Source organism: Scylla paramamosain, chromosome 25 (assembly GCF_035594125.1).
Source record: "Scylla paramamosain isolate STU-SP2022 chromosome 25, ASM3559412v1, whole genome shotgun sequence".
In the NCBI taxonomy this organism is placed as follows: Eukaryota; Metazoa; Arthropoda; class Malacostraca; order Decapoda; family Portunidae; genus Scylla; species Scylla paramamosain.
In genome coordinates this window covers 6,795,654-6,812,026 of record NC_087175.1, presented here as the reverse complement: position 1 = coordinate 6,812,026, position 16,373 = coordinate 6,795,654, and the positions used below count along the sequence as shown (strand labels likewise).

At 42.7% G+C, this 16,373-nt stretch overlaps 1 protein-coding gene across 1 annotated transcript in view; it reads left to right on the top strand.

Moving 5' to 3' along the window:
* The window catches only part of LOC135113185 (uncharacterized), a 41,457-nt gene that overhangs the window by 18,442 nt on the left and 6,642 nt on the right, over window positions 1–16,373 (top strand). The window contains exons 11-24 of the mRNA XM_064028303.1: window positions 287–1,129; window positions 1,250–1,444; window positions 1,843–2,022; window positions 2,298–2,452; window positions 5,314–5,410; window positions 6,021–6,206; window positions 6,493–7,078; window positions 8,272–8,478; window positions 9,087–9,232; window positions 10,396–10,593; window positions 11,334–11,513; window positions 12,239–12,522; window positions 13,244–13,441; window positions 15,885–16,033. Of these exons, the coding sequence (XP_063884373.1) occupies window positions 287–1,129; window positions 1,250–1,444; window positions 1,843–2,022; window positions 2,298–2,452; window positions 5,314–5,410; window positions 6,021–6,206; window positions 6,493–7,078; window positions 8,272–8,478; window positions 9,087–9,232; window positions 10,396–10,593; window positions 11,334–11,513; window positions 12,239–12,522; window positions 13,244–13,441; window positions 15,885–16,033 (3,604 nt within the window). The remainder of the gene's footprint in view (window positions 1–286; window positions 1,130–1,249; window positions 1,445–1,842; window positions 2,023–2,297; window positions 2,453–5,313; window positions 5,411–6,020; window positions 6,207–6,492; window positions 7,079–8,271; window positions 8,479–9,086; window positions 9,233–10,395; window positions 10,594–11,333; window positions 11,514–12,238; window positions 12,523–13,243; window positions 13,442–15,884; window positions 16,034–16,373) is intronic.

Sequence of the window (16,373 nt, the reverse complement as noted above, 5' to 3'; positions counted from 1 at the left end):
TTGTGGAGGGCTGGGAAAGTTTTACTGTTACTGAGATTTACAGTTCAAGTTTATGCAAACAGGTAAGAAGGATGATCAGGCTGCATACTTTGTGCAGCGAGCTTGCCATAAAAAACATTCACACAATCTCCATGGCTTAGGATGAGGTGATTATACTGAATTGATGTCTAAAAAAGTGTTTTGTGAGGTAGCCTGCTTGTGATCTGGATGAGACGTCGCATGTTGCTGTTGACATATGGCTGACAGACACATGTGGTGTTAATCTCTGGTGCTTTCTGCCTCACAGTGCCCCCACGTGAAGTGCTCCATCAAGTTTGCAGCACAGGGCCTGGTGACAGAGTTCCTTACCTACATGGGCACCCTGACCAGTGGGGTGAGTGGCCCTGATCTTGGTGCTGAGGAGCGGCGCAACCTTGCCAACCTGGCCATTGTGTGTCACCTGCACCACTTGTGTCTGCCAGGTTCCCACAAGCCTCCCCCGCAGCAGCAGGCCCTCAGGAACCTGCTGCTGTTCCTGCGGGACAACCAGTACTATGATGAAGTGCTGGCTCTCAGCCTGGCCGCTGGAGCCTGGCGCTGGGAGACTCTCCAGTACCTGGCTGCCTCCAGGGGACTCTATTTAGAGAAGCTGAGGCTGCTGCTGTCCTCACAATCTTCACCAGTGCTAGACACGCTGAGCTCAGAGCAGCTGGCTGGGCCGGGACGGGGCGAGGGCCTGCTGTCAGTAGCCAGGGAGAGAGAGGCTGGCTACCTCCACTGTGTGTCAGACCCCGAGCTGCGGCAGGTGCTGCTGGTGCGGCCGTCGCTGGCCCGCACCCACATTGCCCTGGTGCTGAGCTTGCTAGGGGCTGTTGAGCTGTCAGTGCTGCGGCGCCTGGCCGACCTGTACAACCCCACACATCCTGCCATCAGACCCTTCCTGCAGGCCACCAATGGTAGGAAGCAGGCCTTTCCCCCTCTGTCCTCAGTGGTGCAGAGCTCCTGTCTCCTGCCGGGGGGTGCTGAGGAGTTGGTGTCCCTGGAGACCTTCATTGAGGTGTTCCTGGCCATCATCATTCAGCTCAACCTGAGTAGGGGGTGGTGTTACAGGCCAGCCCTCCTCACCTACAAACTGGAGCTTCCCAAAGAGGTGAGCTTTGTTTTCTCTTACCTTTGTGTATGCCTTCCAAAACTCGTGATAACTTCTTTAATTTTCTTTGTATTTTCTGATTAGAACTTGAAATTTTTTCCCTGTTTGCTGTTCCCCCAGAAAGTGCCGGTGCCACTGGACAAGGTGCGGGGGCAGGTGCTGAGCTGCGGCTACGGGCACACTGCAGTCATCATTGGGGGCGCTCTTTACACCTGGGGGCTGTCTGACTATGGGGTGCTGGGACACGGGCCACGCTCCAGCACCTCCCCAAAGCTGCTGAATGGCATGGGGATCACACTGCCAGAGGACCAGGAGGTGAGGGGTCCTGGGGAGGGGTACAGGCTGACACCAGAATTAATGAGTTTTATGTAATTCATACATCTTCAGTAATTGTTAAGACTAGAATAAAAGTATATTGTAATTATGGTTTTCAAACATCTAAGCCCGACATGTGCAAAGGATAACAAAGAATGTTAAACAGAAACAAACATATGATTGAAATTGTTGTGCCAGTTTTCAACATAAGAACAAGAGTGTACTGCAGTTCTGTTATTTAAATAATAAAAGATAACAAACAATAGCAGATCTTTACATCCTTTATAGACTGTTTGCTTATATTACTCCACACTTCACAAACTATGACTACAGTAGGATAAGAAGTGCCATGTTTTTGGGTCTGGTTTGAGTCTGATTATATCCTGCCATCTTTGCAGCCACTCCTGACAGGCCCCCTGGCAGGCGGCCCAGCCCTGGCACCTCTCATCAATGGCCGGGTGCTGCCCTCCGTGGTGTCGGACGGGACGGAGCCCAAGCTGGTGTCCTACCTGAGTCAGACCAGGGTGCTGAGCGTTGCATGCGGCAAGAACCACATGCTGGCCATCACTGATAATGGGGTGCGTGGGGGGGGAGAGAGAGATACGTAGAACATTGTGTGTGTGTGTGTGTGTGTGTGTGTGTGTGTGTGTGTGTTTTAATATTACGATGATCAAGGGATAGATATGGTATGCTTTCACTTGTGATTTTTCTTTTATTCTTTTATCACATTGAATTTTCCTTTTTAGTCAGTGAACTAACTAATTAACTGTGAAGTTTCCTTTTTTAGTCAGTGAAATAATTAATTAACTGACCAGAGTGTGTTAGATGTGAATGAGATGTGTGGCCTTTGCAGGTGTACGGTTGGGGCAGCAACAAGTACGGCCAGGTGGGTGTTGGGGGAACAGGCAGGTGTCCGCGGCCCACCCTGGTGTCGGCCTTAGAGGGGAAAGGCATCATGTCCATTGCCTGTGGACAGTTCCACTCGCTGTGTGTGAGCGAAGATGGCACGTGAGTATGAACAGTTCCCTTCACTGTTATGGTGCGTGGTATTGTACTGTTGAGAAGACTCTGATCTGACATAAGAAATGCATGAAAAAAAAAAGAATGGAAAACTGGTGAACTATTTTGAAGAAGTGTTAATCCTCAGGTAAACAGAACTCTGACATTCACACATAGTTCTACCCTTTCATCACTCAGGCTTATATCAAGCTAGAGTTTTCACAATACCACACGAGAACATCAGAAAGCAAAGAAAGTTACCAGAAGCCAGCAGGCCTACATGTGGCAGTCCCTGCATACAACAAACTTAGAGCCACCTATCATTGTCTATAAACTTATCTAATCTTTTAAATCTCCATATTGTCTTGACACAGACAACCTGATTGCACAATCTGTTCCTGTCATCTGCCACTCTGTTGAAGAGTTTCTTTCTATCTCTTTATGTACTTGCATCTTATTTTTTTGTATTTACACTTTCATTGTCTACATAGAATTTCTCAATGTAATATCACTAGCCACTAGACTCAATATACCATACTTTTACCCTCTTGAGTGAGCACTAAACAGCTTCCAAACACTAGCAAACTTAACCTAATTTACTATTAACTGACTGCAGCCTACAGTCACCTGAGGTGTTCAACACACACTATGTATTGCTTCAGTGACCTGCTTGCATGTACTGTGACCACTTACACACACACACACACACACACACACACACACACACACACACACACACACAGTGAGTGAGATTGAGGTAACAGTTGATGAGGTAAGAATAATGATGGAAGACTTGGATGTGTGGAAGATGCAGAGACCTGATGGAGTATCTAATTGAGTGCTGCAGAAATCCAGAGATCAACTTGCACACAAGGTTTGCAAACTCATCATAACTTCATTAAGTGATGCCCAAAGATATAGTCCCCATATATAAGATTGGAAGCAAAGAAGAAACATCTAATTATAGACTGGTGTCATTAACAAGTGTAGTGGCAAAAATGTGCAAAAGAATAGTGATGCAAAGATGGAGTGAATATCTGGAAAGAGAGAAATATTAAATGACACAATTTTGATTTAGAAAAGGAAGGTCATGTACAATGAATTTAATGTGCTTCTACTCCAGAGTCATAGATATAGTACAAGAACAAGAGGGATGGGCAGATTGTGTTTATTTGGACTTAAAGAAAGTGTTTGATAAGGTGCCCTGCAAGAGACATGTGGAAATTAGAAATGTTTGGTGGGCTGAGAGGAGCACTCCTACATTGGATCAATGACTTTCTGAGAGGAAGGGAAATGAGAACAGTGGTGAAAGATAGGAAGTCATCTTGGAGAGAGGTAATTAGTACTGTACCACAGGGGTTGGTGCTAACACCAGTTATGCTTGCTATCTATGTGAACAATATGATGAAAGGAGTGAATAGCTACACGAATCTATTTGCTGTTAATGCAAAACTGATGAGAAAAGTGGAGAGGATAAAAGATTGTGAAGCTCTACAGGAGGATCTGAATGTGATTTGGAATTGTGGTGGCACTTGGAAAATGGAATTTAACATAAAAAAAATGTGAAGTATTGAAGTTTGGGCATAGTTGTATGAGGCCAGTCTTCAGTTATAAATTGGGTAATGAGGAAATAAAAGTGAAAAGTGAAGAGAAAGACCTTGGAATTACTGTCATTGATAAGCTGTCTCTAGAGGTACATGTAAGAAGGGGAAACATAATCTGGTGAGAAACATAGGAGCAGTGTTTAACTATCTGGATGAAGAGATGATTAGGAATTTAATTGTGACAGTGATAAGACCTTGTTTGGAATATGCGGCATTGATATGGTCTCCCAGCACTAAAAGGGACATAAAGAAATTAGAGAAAATACAATGAGCAGCAACAAAGTTGCCTCTGACCCTATCAGAGAGACTAAAGAAACTAAACTTGCCCACCTTGGAAGAGAAGAGAGAGAGGTGACCTGATTGTCTTATATCAGATTTTGTAAGGCTGTAAAAAATTAGACCAGAGTGATTTGGTGGTGAGAGACTTTAGAAGCATTAGAGGGCATGAGAGGAAGGTGAAGAAGGGTGTGTGTAGAAGAGAAATTAAGAACAGTCTCCTGCAAAGGACTGCAGGAATCTGGAATCAGCTGCAAAAACCAGTAGTAAATGCAATAACTATACATGATTTTAAGGAAAAGCTGGATAAGAGTAGATATTGAGATGGGACAACTAGGTAAACTAGGTGAGATGGGACAACTAGGTAAATACAACTAGTTGAATACATACACACATCATAGTCTTAACTTGGGTCCTGCCACTAGTTCTGAGTTACAAGGGACATACAAGAGCATCTGAGACAGCTACATAAAGTATACAAGTTTTCATTATTTTTATTATTATTATTATTATTATTATTATTATTATTATTATTATTATTATTATTATTATTATTATTATTACTGTACTTCTTCCTGCTTTTAATGTTTCAATAGTTTTTAGTAATATTTTTTCATATAAATAATGACAAATTCTGCTCACTTAAGAATGTTAAATGTTTATATTTTTATTTATTTTATATTTTTACAGGACTGACTCAAGCTTAATGTTCCTAACAATATTGTTTCTTTAAGTTTATGCTTATCATTCTTTGTGCATGTCATTTCCCCTAGAAAAGCATTCCGCCTATTTATCAGTCTATCTGAGACACTGTACATCCTTATCTCTTGTCATGTGAAGAGGTTGTTGCTGTGTTCTGTTAATGGTATGTTTCCTGGTTGACACAAGTGCTCTTCATCATTTTTGTTTTATTTGTACTGTATGTGTGTGTGTGTGTGTGTGTGCATGCTTGCGTGCGTGCGTGCACCAGTAAGCATCTCCTTATTGCAGGCTGTACTCATGGGGCTGGGGTGTGCATGGCCAGCTGGGCAACAACGGTGTGGAAGACGTGCACCACCCTTCCCCGGTCACACTCCTTGCCAAGAAGGTAAGGTTACGGGTGCCTCAGCTTAGGTATGCTATCATTGAATATTTGTCTTGTGCAGTAAAATCAGGATATAAAAAAACTATTTGGAAGATCTGATAGTTATATTTGGAAATGTGCTGTATCCATTGGGTCTTGTTGCAAACTCAAGTAATTTTATGAGGAGAGTCACTCAGTAATATGTATACAAGCTCTAGTCTAATTTTACTAACTTCCTCCCACATTTAGTTGAAATTATTTCACTACTTGCAGGGATTATTGATCAGGCTAAGAGGGTTTACTGTTTTTATCTCATATAACCAAGCTGTGCAGCAGAGCCATGTAAAGTTAGGGGGAGGAGTGCATTCTCTTCTCCATCAGGGGCCAAGAAGCTGAGAGGGTGAATGAGTGTGAATGTGAAAGTTGTGTGCCTTGTCTTGGCTACCTACCTTTCTCAGGGAGACAGCTTTGGTTTATGTATGTATAACCATCAAGAGTTTGTTAAATGCACAGCTTATTCAATAGGCTTATTGTGTTATTATGTTCAGTATATGTCAAGGGTTTACTTTGCAGTGTGTTTGTTCTTTACCTGTGAATCACACAACACTCTCTCTCTCTCTTCCTCCTTCCTCAGCATATCGTACAAGCAGATGGTGGATACGCACACAGTGTTGCCATGTCCCAGGATGGCAATGTGTATGCCTGGGGCTGTGGCACGTATGGCCAGATTGGCAATGGTGGCATAGTGAAAGTGTGCCGGCCGGTGAGGGTGCACCTGCCCGGCCCCGCCACACACCTCACTGCAGGATACTTCCAGAACGTGAGGCTCACAGATTTCATTACTGTTCCCTCAACCTTCACCATAGTATATCTTGAAGCTTGAACATCAAAACCAGTCATAAAGTTATGGGTTGAAAATGTAAGAAGAATAATATCAAGTAGTAAATAAGGAGGACATAGTTGTCCTATAAAAACACCATAACAAATTCTCAGGTATTAGAGATGGTGATGGTGTACAGTTGATCCATAACACTATGAAAAATATGAAATATGAAAGATTGAGTATGGAAGTCCTTTATAAACATGTGTTCTTGTCTTGTGTGCAGATTGCAGTGACTCGCAGCCACAAGGTGTACATGTGGGGCAACAACCCTGCATGTCTCCGGGTGCAGGCACAGCTGCAGCGCCGTGCCCGGTCCTGCCAGCAGGCAGCAGAGGCTGGCCGGCGAGCCAGTGGTGGCAGCGATGTGCGGCCAGGCAGGGAGGGGGTGGGAGGTGAGCGGGAGGCGGCAAGTGAAGGGAGCACGTCCTCTGGGTCGCCAGGGGAGAGTGCAACTGTGGACATCAATGGTGCTAGTGATAGCTTTGAGTCAGGGGAAGAGGCCACAGCCTCCCCAAGTCCCCCGACCAACCCAAGTACAACTCTAGATGATAGTGAGGACACAATCACCACACTCCCAGAGGAGGAGCAGCAGAAGGACAGGGAGGGTGACAGTGCCAAGTCTTTTGTGATTTCCCCTGACCCTTCCCCAGAGAAGTTAGCAGGGCATGTTGGAGAGGTGAGAGGTGAGGGTGAGGCCCCAGGCACCCCCAGTGAGGCCTCAGAGACAGCGAGCAGCTGCACTTCCCCTCAGGATTCCCCAGGGGATGGTGGAGATGCCACCGTTGTCAACAGTCCTATCACAAATGGAAGTAAGTGTGAGGGGGACATCAAGACTCTTCAGGACCTGTGCTCTACCTCTCTGGAAAGTTAGGTGAACCTGTAGCTCCTCAAAAACTAATGATCTGGGAGATAAGTGCAAAAAGTGTAGTCTTATTCTGGCATTTAGAATTAAAATACAGTAAAATCCCTCTTATCCAGCATCAACAGGACCGCTGACATGCCGGATACTTGAATATTGCCAGATACTTGAATAGAAGTGAAATTATGTCCACAATCACCACCCTACACTCACACATCTCACCATAACAAAGATCAGCTGATCGCCGTGCCACGCGTCGCCACTCGCGCTGCCACCTCACACTTATCAACACACAGTTGTAGCATTGGGCCTGTAATTGTGACTACTTCTGATCTTTTCAACCTGAACCACTCGTATAACACCTTTTCCATCATTTCACCACGATGATACTGCAGTGTGTGACGATTTTCCGCTGCCTTTGAGGTGTTGGTGGCCTTCATGTGATCCCGCAACTTTTTCGTTTAGGATTTAATGTCATAAATAGTTGATGAGCCCACACCATATTCCGCCATTAGTTGCTGTCTGCTTTCACCTCTCTCTAATCGTCGACAAATGTCTACCTTCTGCTTAAGTGTAAGCACAACACGCTTCCTCTTTTCTACAACTTTAGGTATGATGAAGGCGTCAGGCGATAAACAGTGCACACGCAGGACTGAGTCACTGAGTAAACACAGTGCAGTGGGCCACGGGTGGCGCGAAGCAGTGCGCTCTGGTGGCGAGGGGACAAAGTATGCCTCGCGCGGGAATTTTAATTGATTTTATAAGTACACATTGATTTTTTATTGATTTTAAGGCTTGGGGAAAAATGTGCCGGATACTTGAAGCTGCCGGATACTCGAATGCCGGATGAGAGGGATTTTACTGTACTCTTCTTATGCCGTTTTACAAAATCATATTAGTAGAGGGAGGTTTCACAGCATTTACCCTCCAATTTTCTTTGACCCTTTTGACCTTTCTTTTGGAACTGGCACCTCAGTGGGCTTTTTTTTCATTATTTTTTTATTCACTTATTTTTTATTACTATTATTTCTTTGCCAGTGCCCTTCTTACATAAAAAAAATATACATATTTAATAAAAAAATGTGTTTAGTATATCAACTATTCAGTACTCATCAACACCTTTCAATTGCTCTTCTCTCCCAGACATGAGCGGCATGCCCCGGACAGTGAGTGCCAACACAGTGCCATCATGCGACCCCACCGACCTGGGCCACCTCTTGCCGCAGGAGGTGGAGATGCCGCATGGCTTTGGTGCCGTGCGAGCCGTGGCCTGTGGAAGTCAGCATTGCCTCCTGCTGACTACCCATGGTGCACTGTACTCTTGGGGCAGAAACATGTCAGGACAGCTGGGTGAGTGTGTTTATCCTGCTGTGTGTGTGTGGTGTAGAGGATGTGTTTTGTGGTGCTGTGGGTAAAGAGACCATGTTGTGCTGCTAGTTGAGTGATGGTGTAGATACAGTGTGTGTGTGCGTGTGCGTGTGTGCGCGCGTGTATTAGAGTGTTCTGTAATGCTGACTTGGTTTTTTTTTTTTTTTTTTTTTTTTTTTATATATATATATACTGTTTAGACCTGTTTTGTTGTTGTCTAAGAAGTTGTTATCCTGACAGAATTGTATTTTTACTGGATTGAGTAATGTTAGTTTATGTCCCATCTTTTAATACTGTATTATTGTGTAACTTAGCCAGTGAAAGACTGTATGCTGGACCCACCAAGATTTAACATGTCTTTGTCTTCCTCTCACTAGGTCCCATCTTTTATTATTGTTTTATTATATAACTTAGGTAAGGAAGGAATGCATGCCTCCAAAATGCAACACCTCTCTTATTTCTTCTAGTTATTCTTCATCTTCTAATACTGCCTTATCATGTAATTTGGATGGTGCAAGACTGCATGCTGTACCTGCCAGAATGCAATAGCCACGAAAATACATCTCTCTCTCTCTCCCACTCCCTGGCAGGCACTGGCAACAGGAGGGAGGTGACCAGCCCAGTGCGCATCATGGATGACGCGTACATCACAGACGTGGCATGTGGGGCAGACTTCACCCTGGCCTTGGAGTCTCAGGGTCAGCTGTGGGCATGGGGCTCCAACTTCTACTCCCAGGTGAGTCGTGGGCAGGCTGTGCTTTGTGTCCCCTTTCTGAGATGGGATCATATTCTGAATCACCTCTTCACTGCACCCCCACTACTTTCAAAAAGCTCTAGTTGAAGCTATGTGGGTTTTTAAGAGTTATTATGGTTTCAGTGACAGATCAACAAGACTTCTACATTATTAACAGGAGAAACACTCTTGACAACCCAATTAATTATCCCTGTGTCCTTTTGAAATAGTTGTGATGAGAGAGCAAAGCATTTTTGAACATGGGCCATACCTTTGTGATGACCCAGGCAATTTTTTACCTATTTATTTATTTTATTTTATTGTATTTTATTTTATTTTAATTTAATGTAATTTAATTTAATTTGATTTGATTTGATTTGATTTCATTTATTTTTTATTTATCATTTTTTTATTCATTTGTTTATTTATTTATTTATATTATTTTTATTTTTATTTATTTTCTTATTTTTCATGTGTGTAAGAGGGACTCTGGCCAAGGGCAACAACAAGCAGAAAAAGACCCATGATGTTATTTTAGAATGAGTGTTTTCCCCTCCTCAAGAATGTGTCACAAGACTGTTCTCACAGTGGAGGATTGACTGGTTCAGAATAGAGGATGGGTTGGTGGAAGTCAAGAGAGTGGGATATACAGGACTGACTCTGACATGTGTTCATTTTTAGCACAGCTTTGTTTGATTTTCTATGATACTGTGATTTATTTCTTCTTCTTCTTATTATTATTATTATTCATTTATTTGTTTTGATTTGTTTATTTATTTATTTATTTATTTATTTATTTATTTATTTATTTATTTTTCTTTTTTTATTTATTTACTTACTTATTTACTTATTTTATTTATTTACTTTTTTTTTGCACATGACTTCTCGTAGTATATAAATTTACATGATTAGGTTGAGCCTGTCCTGCCCTGCCCTTTGATACCATGTCACCATGCTTTTCTTTGAATGTGCGAATATTTTTTTTTACATACATTCACACAACTTGTACCAGTAATATATTCCACTCATCAGCTGCCTTGTCTGGAAAGGTGAATTTTTCTCTTATCTTTCTTTCCTTTTCTTGTACAAGTGAAGCACTAACAACTCCATGGCTGTGTTGCATTGGTGTCATAACTCAGCCAATATTACATTGTTACTCTGTACAGCTTGGCAAGAGTGGTGCTGTGGATGACGACAAGGGCCAGGCGGGGCGAGTGTTCATGCTGCGCACCACCAAGAGGGTCCTCAAGGTGCCTCACAGTGTCCACTCCAACTGTGAGACTCCAAGACCCGTCACCGGCCTGCCCCCCAACCCTGGCCCTCCCCCGCCCCACTATGGCATCTCCTCCACCACCCAGGAGAAGGTGAGTGTCAGGTGCCTTTACTGACTTTGAGTCTTGAGGAGTGCTGACAGTCCTTCTTTAGCAGTGTCAACTTGTTTGAGTCTTGTTTTGTCTGTTTGTAGGATGCCATACAGAGAAGAGGGTTCCTAGCCCCATAACTCTATCCCTTTTAGTTATCTCTTACAACATGCAGGAGATAAAGTGGCAGTATTCTTAGCCCTTGCCACAGTGCCCGAACATCTGGGGTGTAGCATGGTGGTCCACAAGACTGTCCCTTTCCACCAGGGGCCAGTGGGGCTAAGAGTGTGGATGATGTGTGTGAGAGCGTGTGGTGCTTTGTCTTAGCTGCTCTGTGTGGGATTGCCAGCCTGGCATATAGGTAGATAGAATGTGTTTTGAGTGTCACATGTTCCTTCCTTGTTTTGTCCATTGTAGCCAGTGCTGCAGGCTACCTCTCATCTTGACTAGTGTGTAGTAATGACCATTATCTGCACCTTATGACTCATGTGATGCAAGAAGTGACATGTATCCTTTCTCATTTGGTTCTGTGGTCTGTTGTCTGCCTTTTGTATTGTTGTGGATAAAGACAATATTGTGCTGCTGGTTGGGTGATGGTGAACATGCATTTTTTAGTGTAGCTTCCTGTTGCCATTGTTTTGGCACCTCCAGTCCATCAATCAGCAAACTCTTGGCAGTGATTCAATGTGATATGAAGTGTAAACAAGCAAGGCAGCAAGCACTTATCCATCACACCCCCACAGCTGAGGGACGGCAGCCACTGGTGGTTAGGTCGGCTGCCCATGGAGAGTGTGGAGGAGCTTGAGGAAGACAAGAAGCCCCAAACAGATGAGCAGGACGATGGGCTGTATGGCATCCGTACCCTGCACTCCGCCCTCACCTTCTTCCACGGCTGCTACAACTCCAAGAACGTCACTACCATGGTGAGTCTGGCAGGGGTGCTCTCACTCTTATTATTGTCTCCTCCTCCTCCTAACCTAACCAATAAAGAAGAAAACAAACCCTCATTCACTCAGGGGAAAGAAATAGAGATAGTGTTCATTGTTTTTCCTTGAATGAGGCTCCAGTTACCAGTATAGATCTTCACACTGTAATTTTTTCCCACTAGAGATGTATGCCAGTGGAATATTTAACTCTTGGGAACAATGGTTGTCAGCTTATTTCTTCTAGGTTTTTGTTGGTATTCACTCACTGTTTTTTTTACACTATATACTTATCTATCTCTCTATCTGTCCATCACTCTGTCTCTGACACCTCATTCCCTCTGAGAGTGCCCCCAGAAGAATTGGCTGTGACATAGAAGCCTCCTGTTTGTTCAGGTGCCTGGCCTCTGCTGACACCTTTACCCTGGCTTTTCATCTTTCAAGTGGCCTTCTCCCATTAGCATCCTCAACTCTTAATCTTGGGGACCACTCAATGCATTTTGATGTGCTTTAATTTAATATTAATATTTTTATTGGTCATTAAGTTTATACATTATATGCATTGAAAATAAATTATAATAAGGGCAGGTCAAGGAAGTCAAAGCTTTAATAGGACCTGAAGGTTTCCCTATGAAAGATGTATACCAAGGGACTGTTGAGCTGATGCATCATCCATAGGGATATATAGCGTTGGCATTTCATTGACATATTTTCTCCGTCCACAGCTACAAGATGCAGAGGCCCACCAGGCACTGGCCACCCTGTACACCTTAGAGCGCCAGTACAGCCAGGCCATGCACCACCACCTCTGTGCACTCTTCAAGCAAGGCAAAGACCTCTACAGACCCACCACCACCACCACCACCACCACCACCACTGCTACTACTGCCAGTCAGGGAGAGGACAGCACCAACACAGAGGGAACCATGGAGAGGCAGAGGAAAGAGAGCGAGTCTTCTAGTCAAGAGCGGGACAAGAGTTCTGCTGATTACCCCTCCAAGATGTTAGTGTGAGGCTGTTGAGACTGCTTGTTTTGACTTGTACTGTATATGTTTCAAGTTACTGGAGTTGATTTTTTTTTTAGTTTCTCTCTCTCTCTCTCTCTCTCTCTCTCTCTCTCTCTCTCTCTCTCTCTCTCTCTCTCTCTCTCTCTCTCTCTCTCTCTCTCTCTCTCTCTCTCTCTCTCTCTCTCTCTCTCTCTCTCTCTCTCTCTCTCTCTCTCTCTCTCTCTCTCTCTCTTTATTTGCATAGTATTAGTCTAAGTGGACATTGATGTTAGGGATGCCAGCTATCATGTTTTTAGGTTTGGATTTTAGGGTTGATTTGTATGGATACTGGCAACTTTCCACTTCCCTGCAAGTGTCAGATTTATGGTTGATTTTACAGGTAAACTGGAACTCTACCTGTTTCTATTCTTTATCCTTCCAGTCATTTAAACTCTTTCAGAAGAGAAGTATCAAACACTTCTGGAACTAAATTAGCCAATTTTTCAGGCTACTTCCTTGGTGGCTTTTTGGGAATAGCAAGTTGAGTGGGCTTTCAGTTCTCACCTTTTTGCCCTTAGTCATTCTCCTTGACACGCACTCAAAGAAAATAATAATAAATAAACAAATAAATTAAACCATATCACAAGGGCATCAAAATTTCCATTGTGCAATGGTTTCTTTTGCAATAACTGTACAAGCTTCCATGTGTTCCCAGCATCCCTCACACTGGTGCTCCTCACACAGGCTGGTGGACGAGGCGGTGAGGATCATTGACTACTACCTGAGGTTACAGACAGAGGAGTCACAGACGGGCATGAGGCATGTGCTCCAAGAGGGTATTTCTCTCTGGCTGTCGCACGCCCTCCCCCTCGGCCAGCTGGAAGAACTATTACTCACGCACCTTCCCCGCACTGTCTACCCCCTCGCACTCCTGCTCTTTGGGTCAGTCACACAGGGACTGCAGGGCGTTCACATTCCTTGCTGATGCCACGCCCTCAGCTAGGCCACACAGGACTGCCTAGTGCACTGCGGAACTTTTTTCTTTATTTATTTATTTTTTTTTTTTACTTTGGCTTTTGCTCTAGCTTTAATTTGATGATTTGTTGTTGCTTAGAGTTTGATTCTGAAAGACACTGTTGATGGCTGAATATGCCAAGTACTATTTTCAGTATATTGTCTAAAAAATATATTAAAAACTCTGACTCTCATGACGTCTTGAACCTCATGAAATAGTTTAGTGCAGAGTTGACAGTATGATTTCAAAACACTGATGGCTGAGTGAGTGATCGGCTATTTTCTCATCAGTTTATCATCTGAAAAACATGTGTAAGAGTTTCCATGCAGAGCAGATTACATAACAAATCAATAAAGAGTTATTTTCTAAGCCAACGGAAAAAAGCTCCGTACTTAGTCTAGTGTGTGACGATGGCCTTTCAGTAGCCAACATAACAAGGCTGTCCAGCTCATCCAAACCCACAAATACTGGCACTGCTTCATCTTCAGTCAGAAACTTCATAGCAACACAACAGTTGATGTAGAGAATTAAACCATGAGAGGGATTGGCTGGGAATCAAATCCCTGGCAGGACACCCAACATAATTTGAATTTAACACATTACTGGTATGGAATGAAGTATGAATATTGTGTTGACCACTTATGAAATGTGATGATCAGTGCCTTTGTCTTAACTCTGGATGGTCTGGCAACCTTCTTAGTCTGGGAGGTAGTGAGCGTATAGTACTAGGAGGTTATGCTACTGTTTCTCTTAACACTTTCACTGCAGTGGGCAATATTTCACAACACCAAAAACAATATGTGATGTTTTTATAAACATCAACAAGAAAAAAATGGATTAAAAGGATAGATTATGCAATTTCTATCTAGCATAATGTTTGAAGTTGGTTGTAGAAAAAGAGGAAATGTCTCAGAGTGCTTAGTGATTTAAGAGAGATGTGCCAAATAGCAGTGAAAGGGTTAATCTATGCATACTGTGTTGTCAGAGACACCCTGATGACATAACATAGTCTCAGTTCAACAGTTGTTCCTGATGACTTAGCTGGACGTAGTGTTGGGAGGTTATGAAACCATTTCTCTTCACCTGAGCATACTGTGTTGTCAGAAATACCCTGATAACATTGTCAGTTCCTGTAAGTGTCCTGGATGACTTAGATGAGCATAGTGTTGGGAGGTTGTGGTAATGTTTCCTCTTGACATGAATACCTTTGTAACAAAAGTCTTGGTGGTTTTGTTAAATGTTTTATATGAAATAGCATTGGGATGTTATGATGTACAGTAATGTCCTTTTATAAATATCCTCATAGCAAAAGTCTCTGTAGTTTCAGTAAATGTTTTAGTCTAAATAGTGTTGGGATGTTTTAGTAATGTTATGATAATGTTTCTCTTGATACAAGCATTACATGGCCTGTTCAAACTATCCTGATGAGTCTTGATAGCTCTATTCAGTGTTTTAAATTATTTAGCACCAGTTGAGGTGATTGGAAGGAATTTGACTTTCTACCAAATCCATTATTCATTTATAAGATGCCAAATTTATTATGTATTTTATTTTTTTGTTTGTTTGTTTGTTTATTTACTTATTTATTTATTTATTCCATTTATTTTATTTCTTATTTATTTATTTTGTTACTTTGTTATTTTTCATTTTGTTAATCTGATGCCTTATAATCAAGTAAGAGATTTGGTAGGGGGATGCTTTACAAAATTAATCAGAAATATGTACAGATGGCCACACTCCCATGAGGTCCACCCAGCATTGTCAAGGCTGGTGATATTGTAACCACAGAGCACAAGAAGTAGTGAACTTCGCTTGAAACATTCATTGATGGAGGGAGAGGTAAGGAGGGGAAGGGCAGTCCCCTACCCTCCTCTGACCCATCTTACCTCCTGCAAACCATTCCTCCCTCACTTTCTCCCTTCTAATGAATGCTTCAAGCAAAGTCCACTACTTGTAGTGTTTCGTAGTTACAATCTCACCAGTCTTGACAACACAGGGTGGACCTCACAGGGGTGTGGCCAATTGTATATACACCACTCACTGACTAAAAGCATCATTCAGTGTCTGGTACCATGTTCCTGTGATCTCAAGTGGCTTGATTAGTGTGACAGATTTGTTAACTTGTATTAGGTAGTAACAGTCCCTAGCATCCATCTGTCATAATAATAATAATAAGCTTAGATGCTTTTATGAATGAAAAAAAGTCAATTACTGCGATGGACTTGGTGACATGGAGTATAGTAGTAACAGACAGGATGGTATATGTAGCTGTGACATAACCCTTAGAACAGTTACCCATGCATTGTGTATCTTGACCTGCCTTAATGGTGGTGAGTGCTGCAGTGTTAAGGTGTGCTGTCTCCCTCACAGTGATGGAGCAAGTGGAGAGGTGGAGGAGGGGCAGGAGAAAACAGCTGCAGAAGCAGGAGGTAGTGACCCAGCTGTGCAAGTGTTAGGTCAACTGTCCACCAAGTTTTGCCTCAACCTGTGTACTTCTGTTATCAGTCACCTGCAGGCTGGTAAGTCTACATACTACTAATAAATACTACTAACTACTACTACTACTGCTACCACTACCACTACTACTACTACTACTACTACTACTACTACTACTAATAATAATAATAATAATAATAATAATAATAATAATAATAATAATTACTACTACTACTACTACTACCACCACCAATGATAATAATAATAATTACTACTACTACTACTACTACTACTATTGCTACTACTGACTATTACCACTACTACTACTACTACTACTTCTACTTAGATTAGACAGATTTATGAATGTTGGTTATACAAATTTATGGATGGGAATGATAGGTGGAAATAGGTGGGTATGTTTCA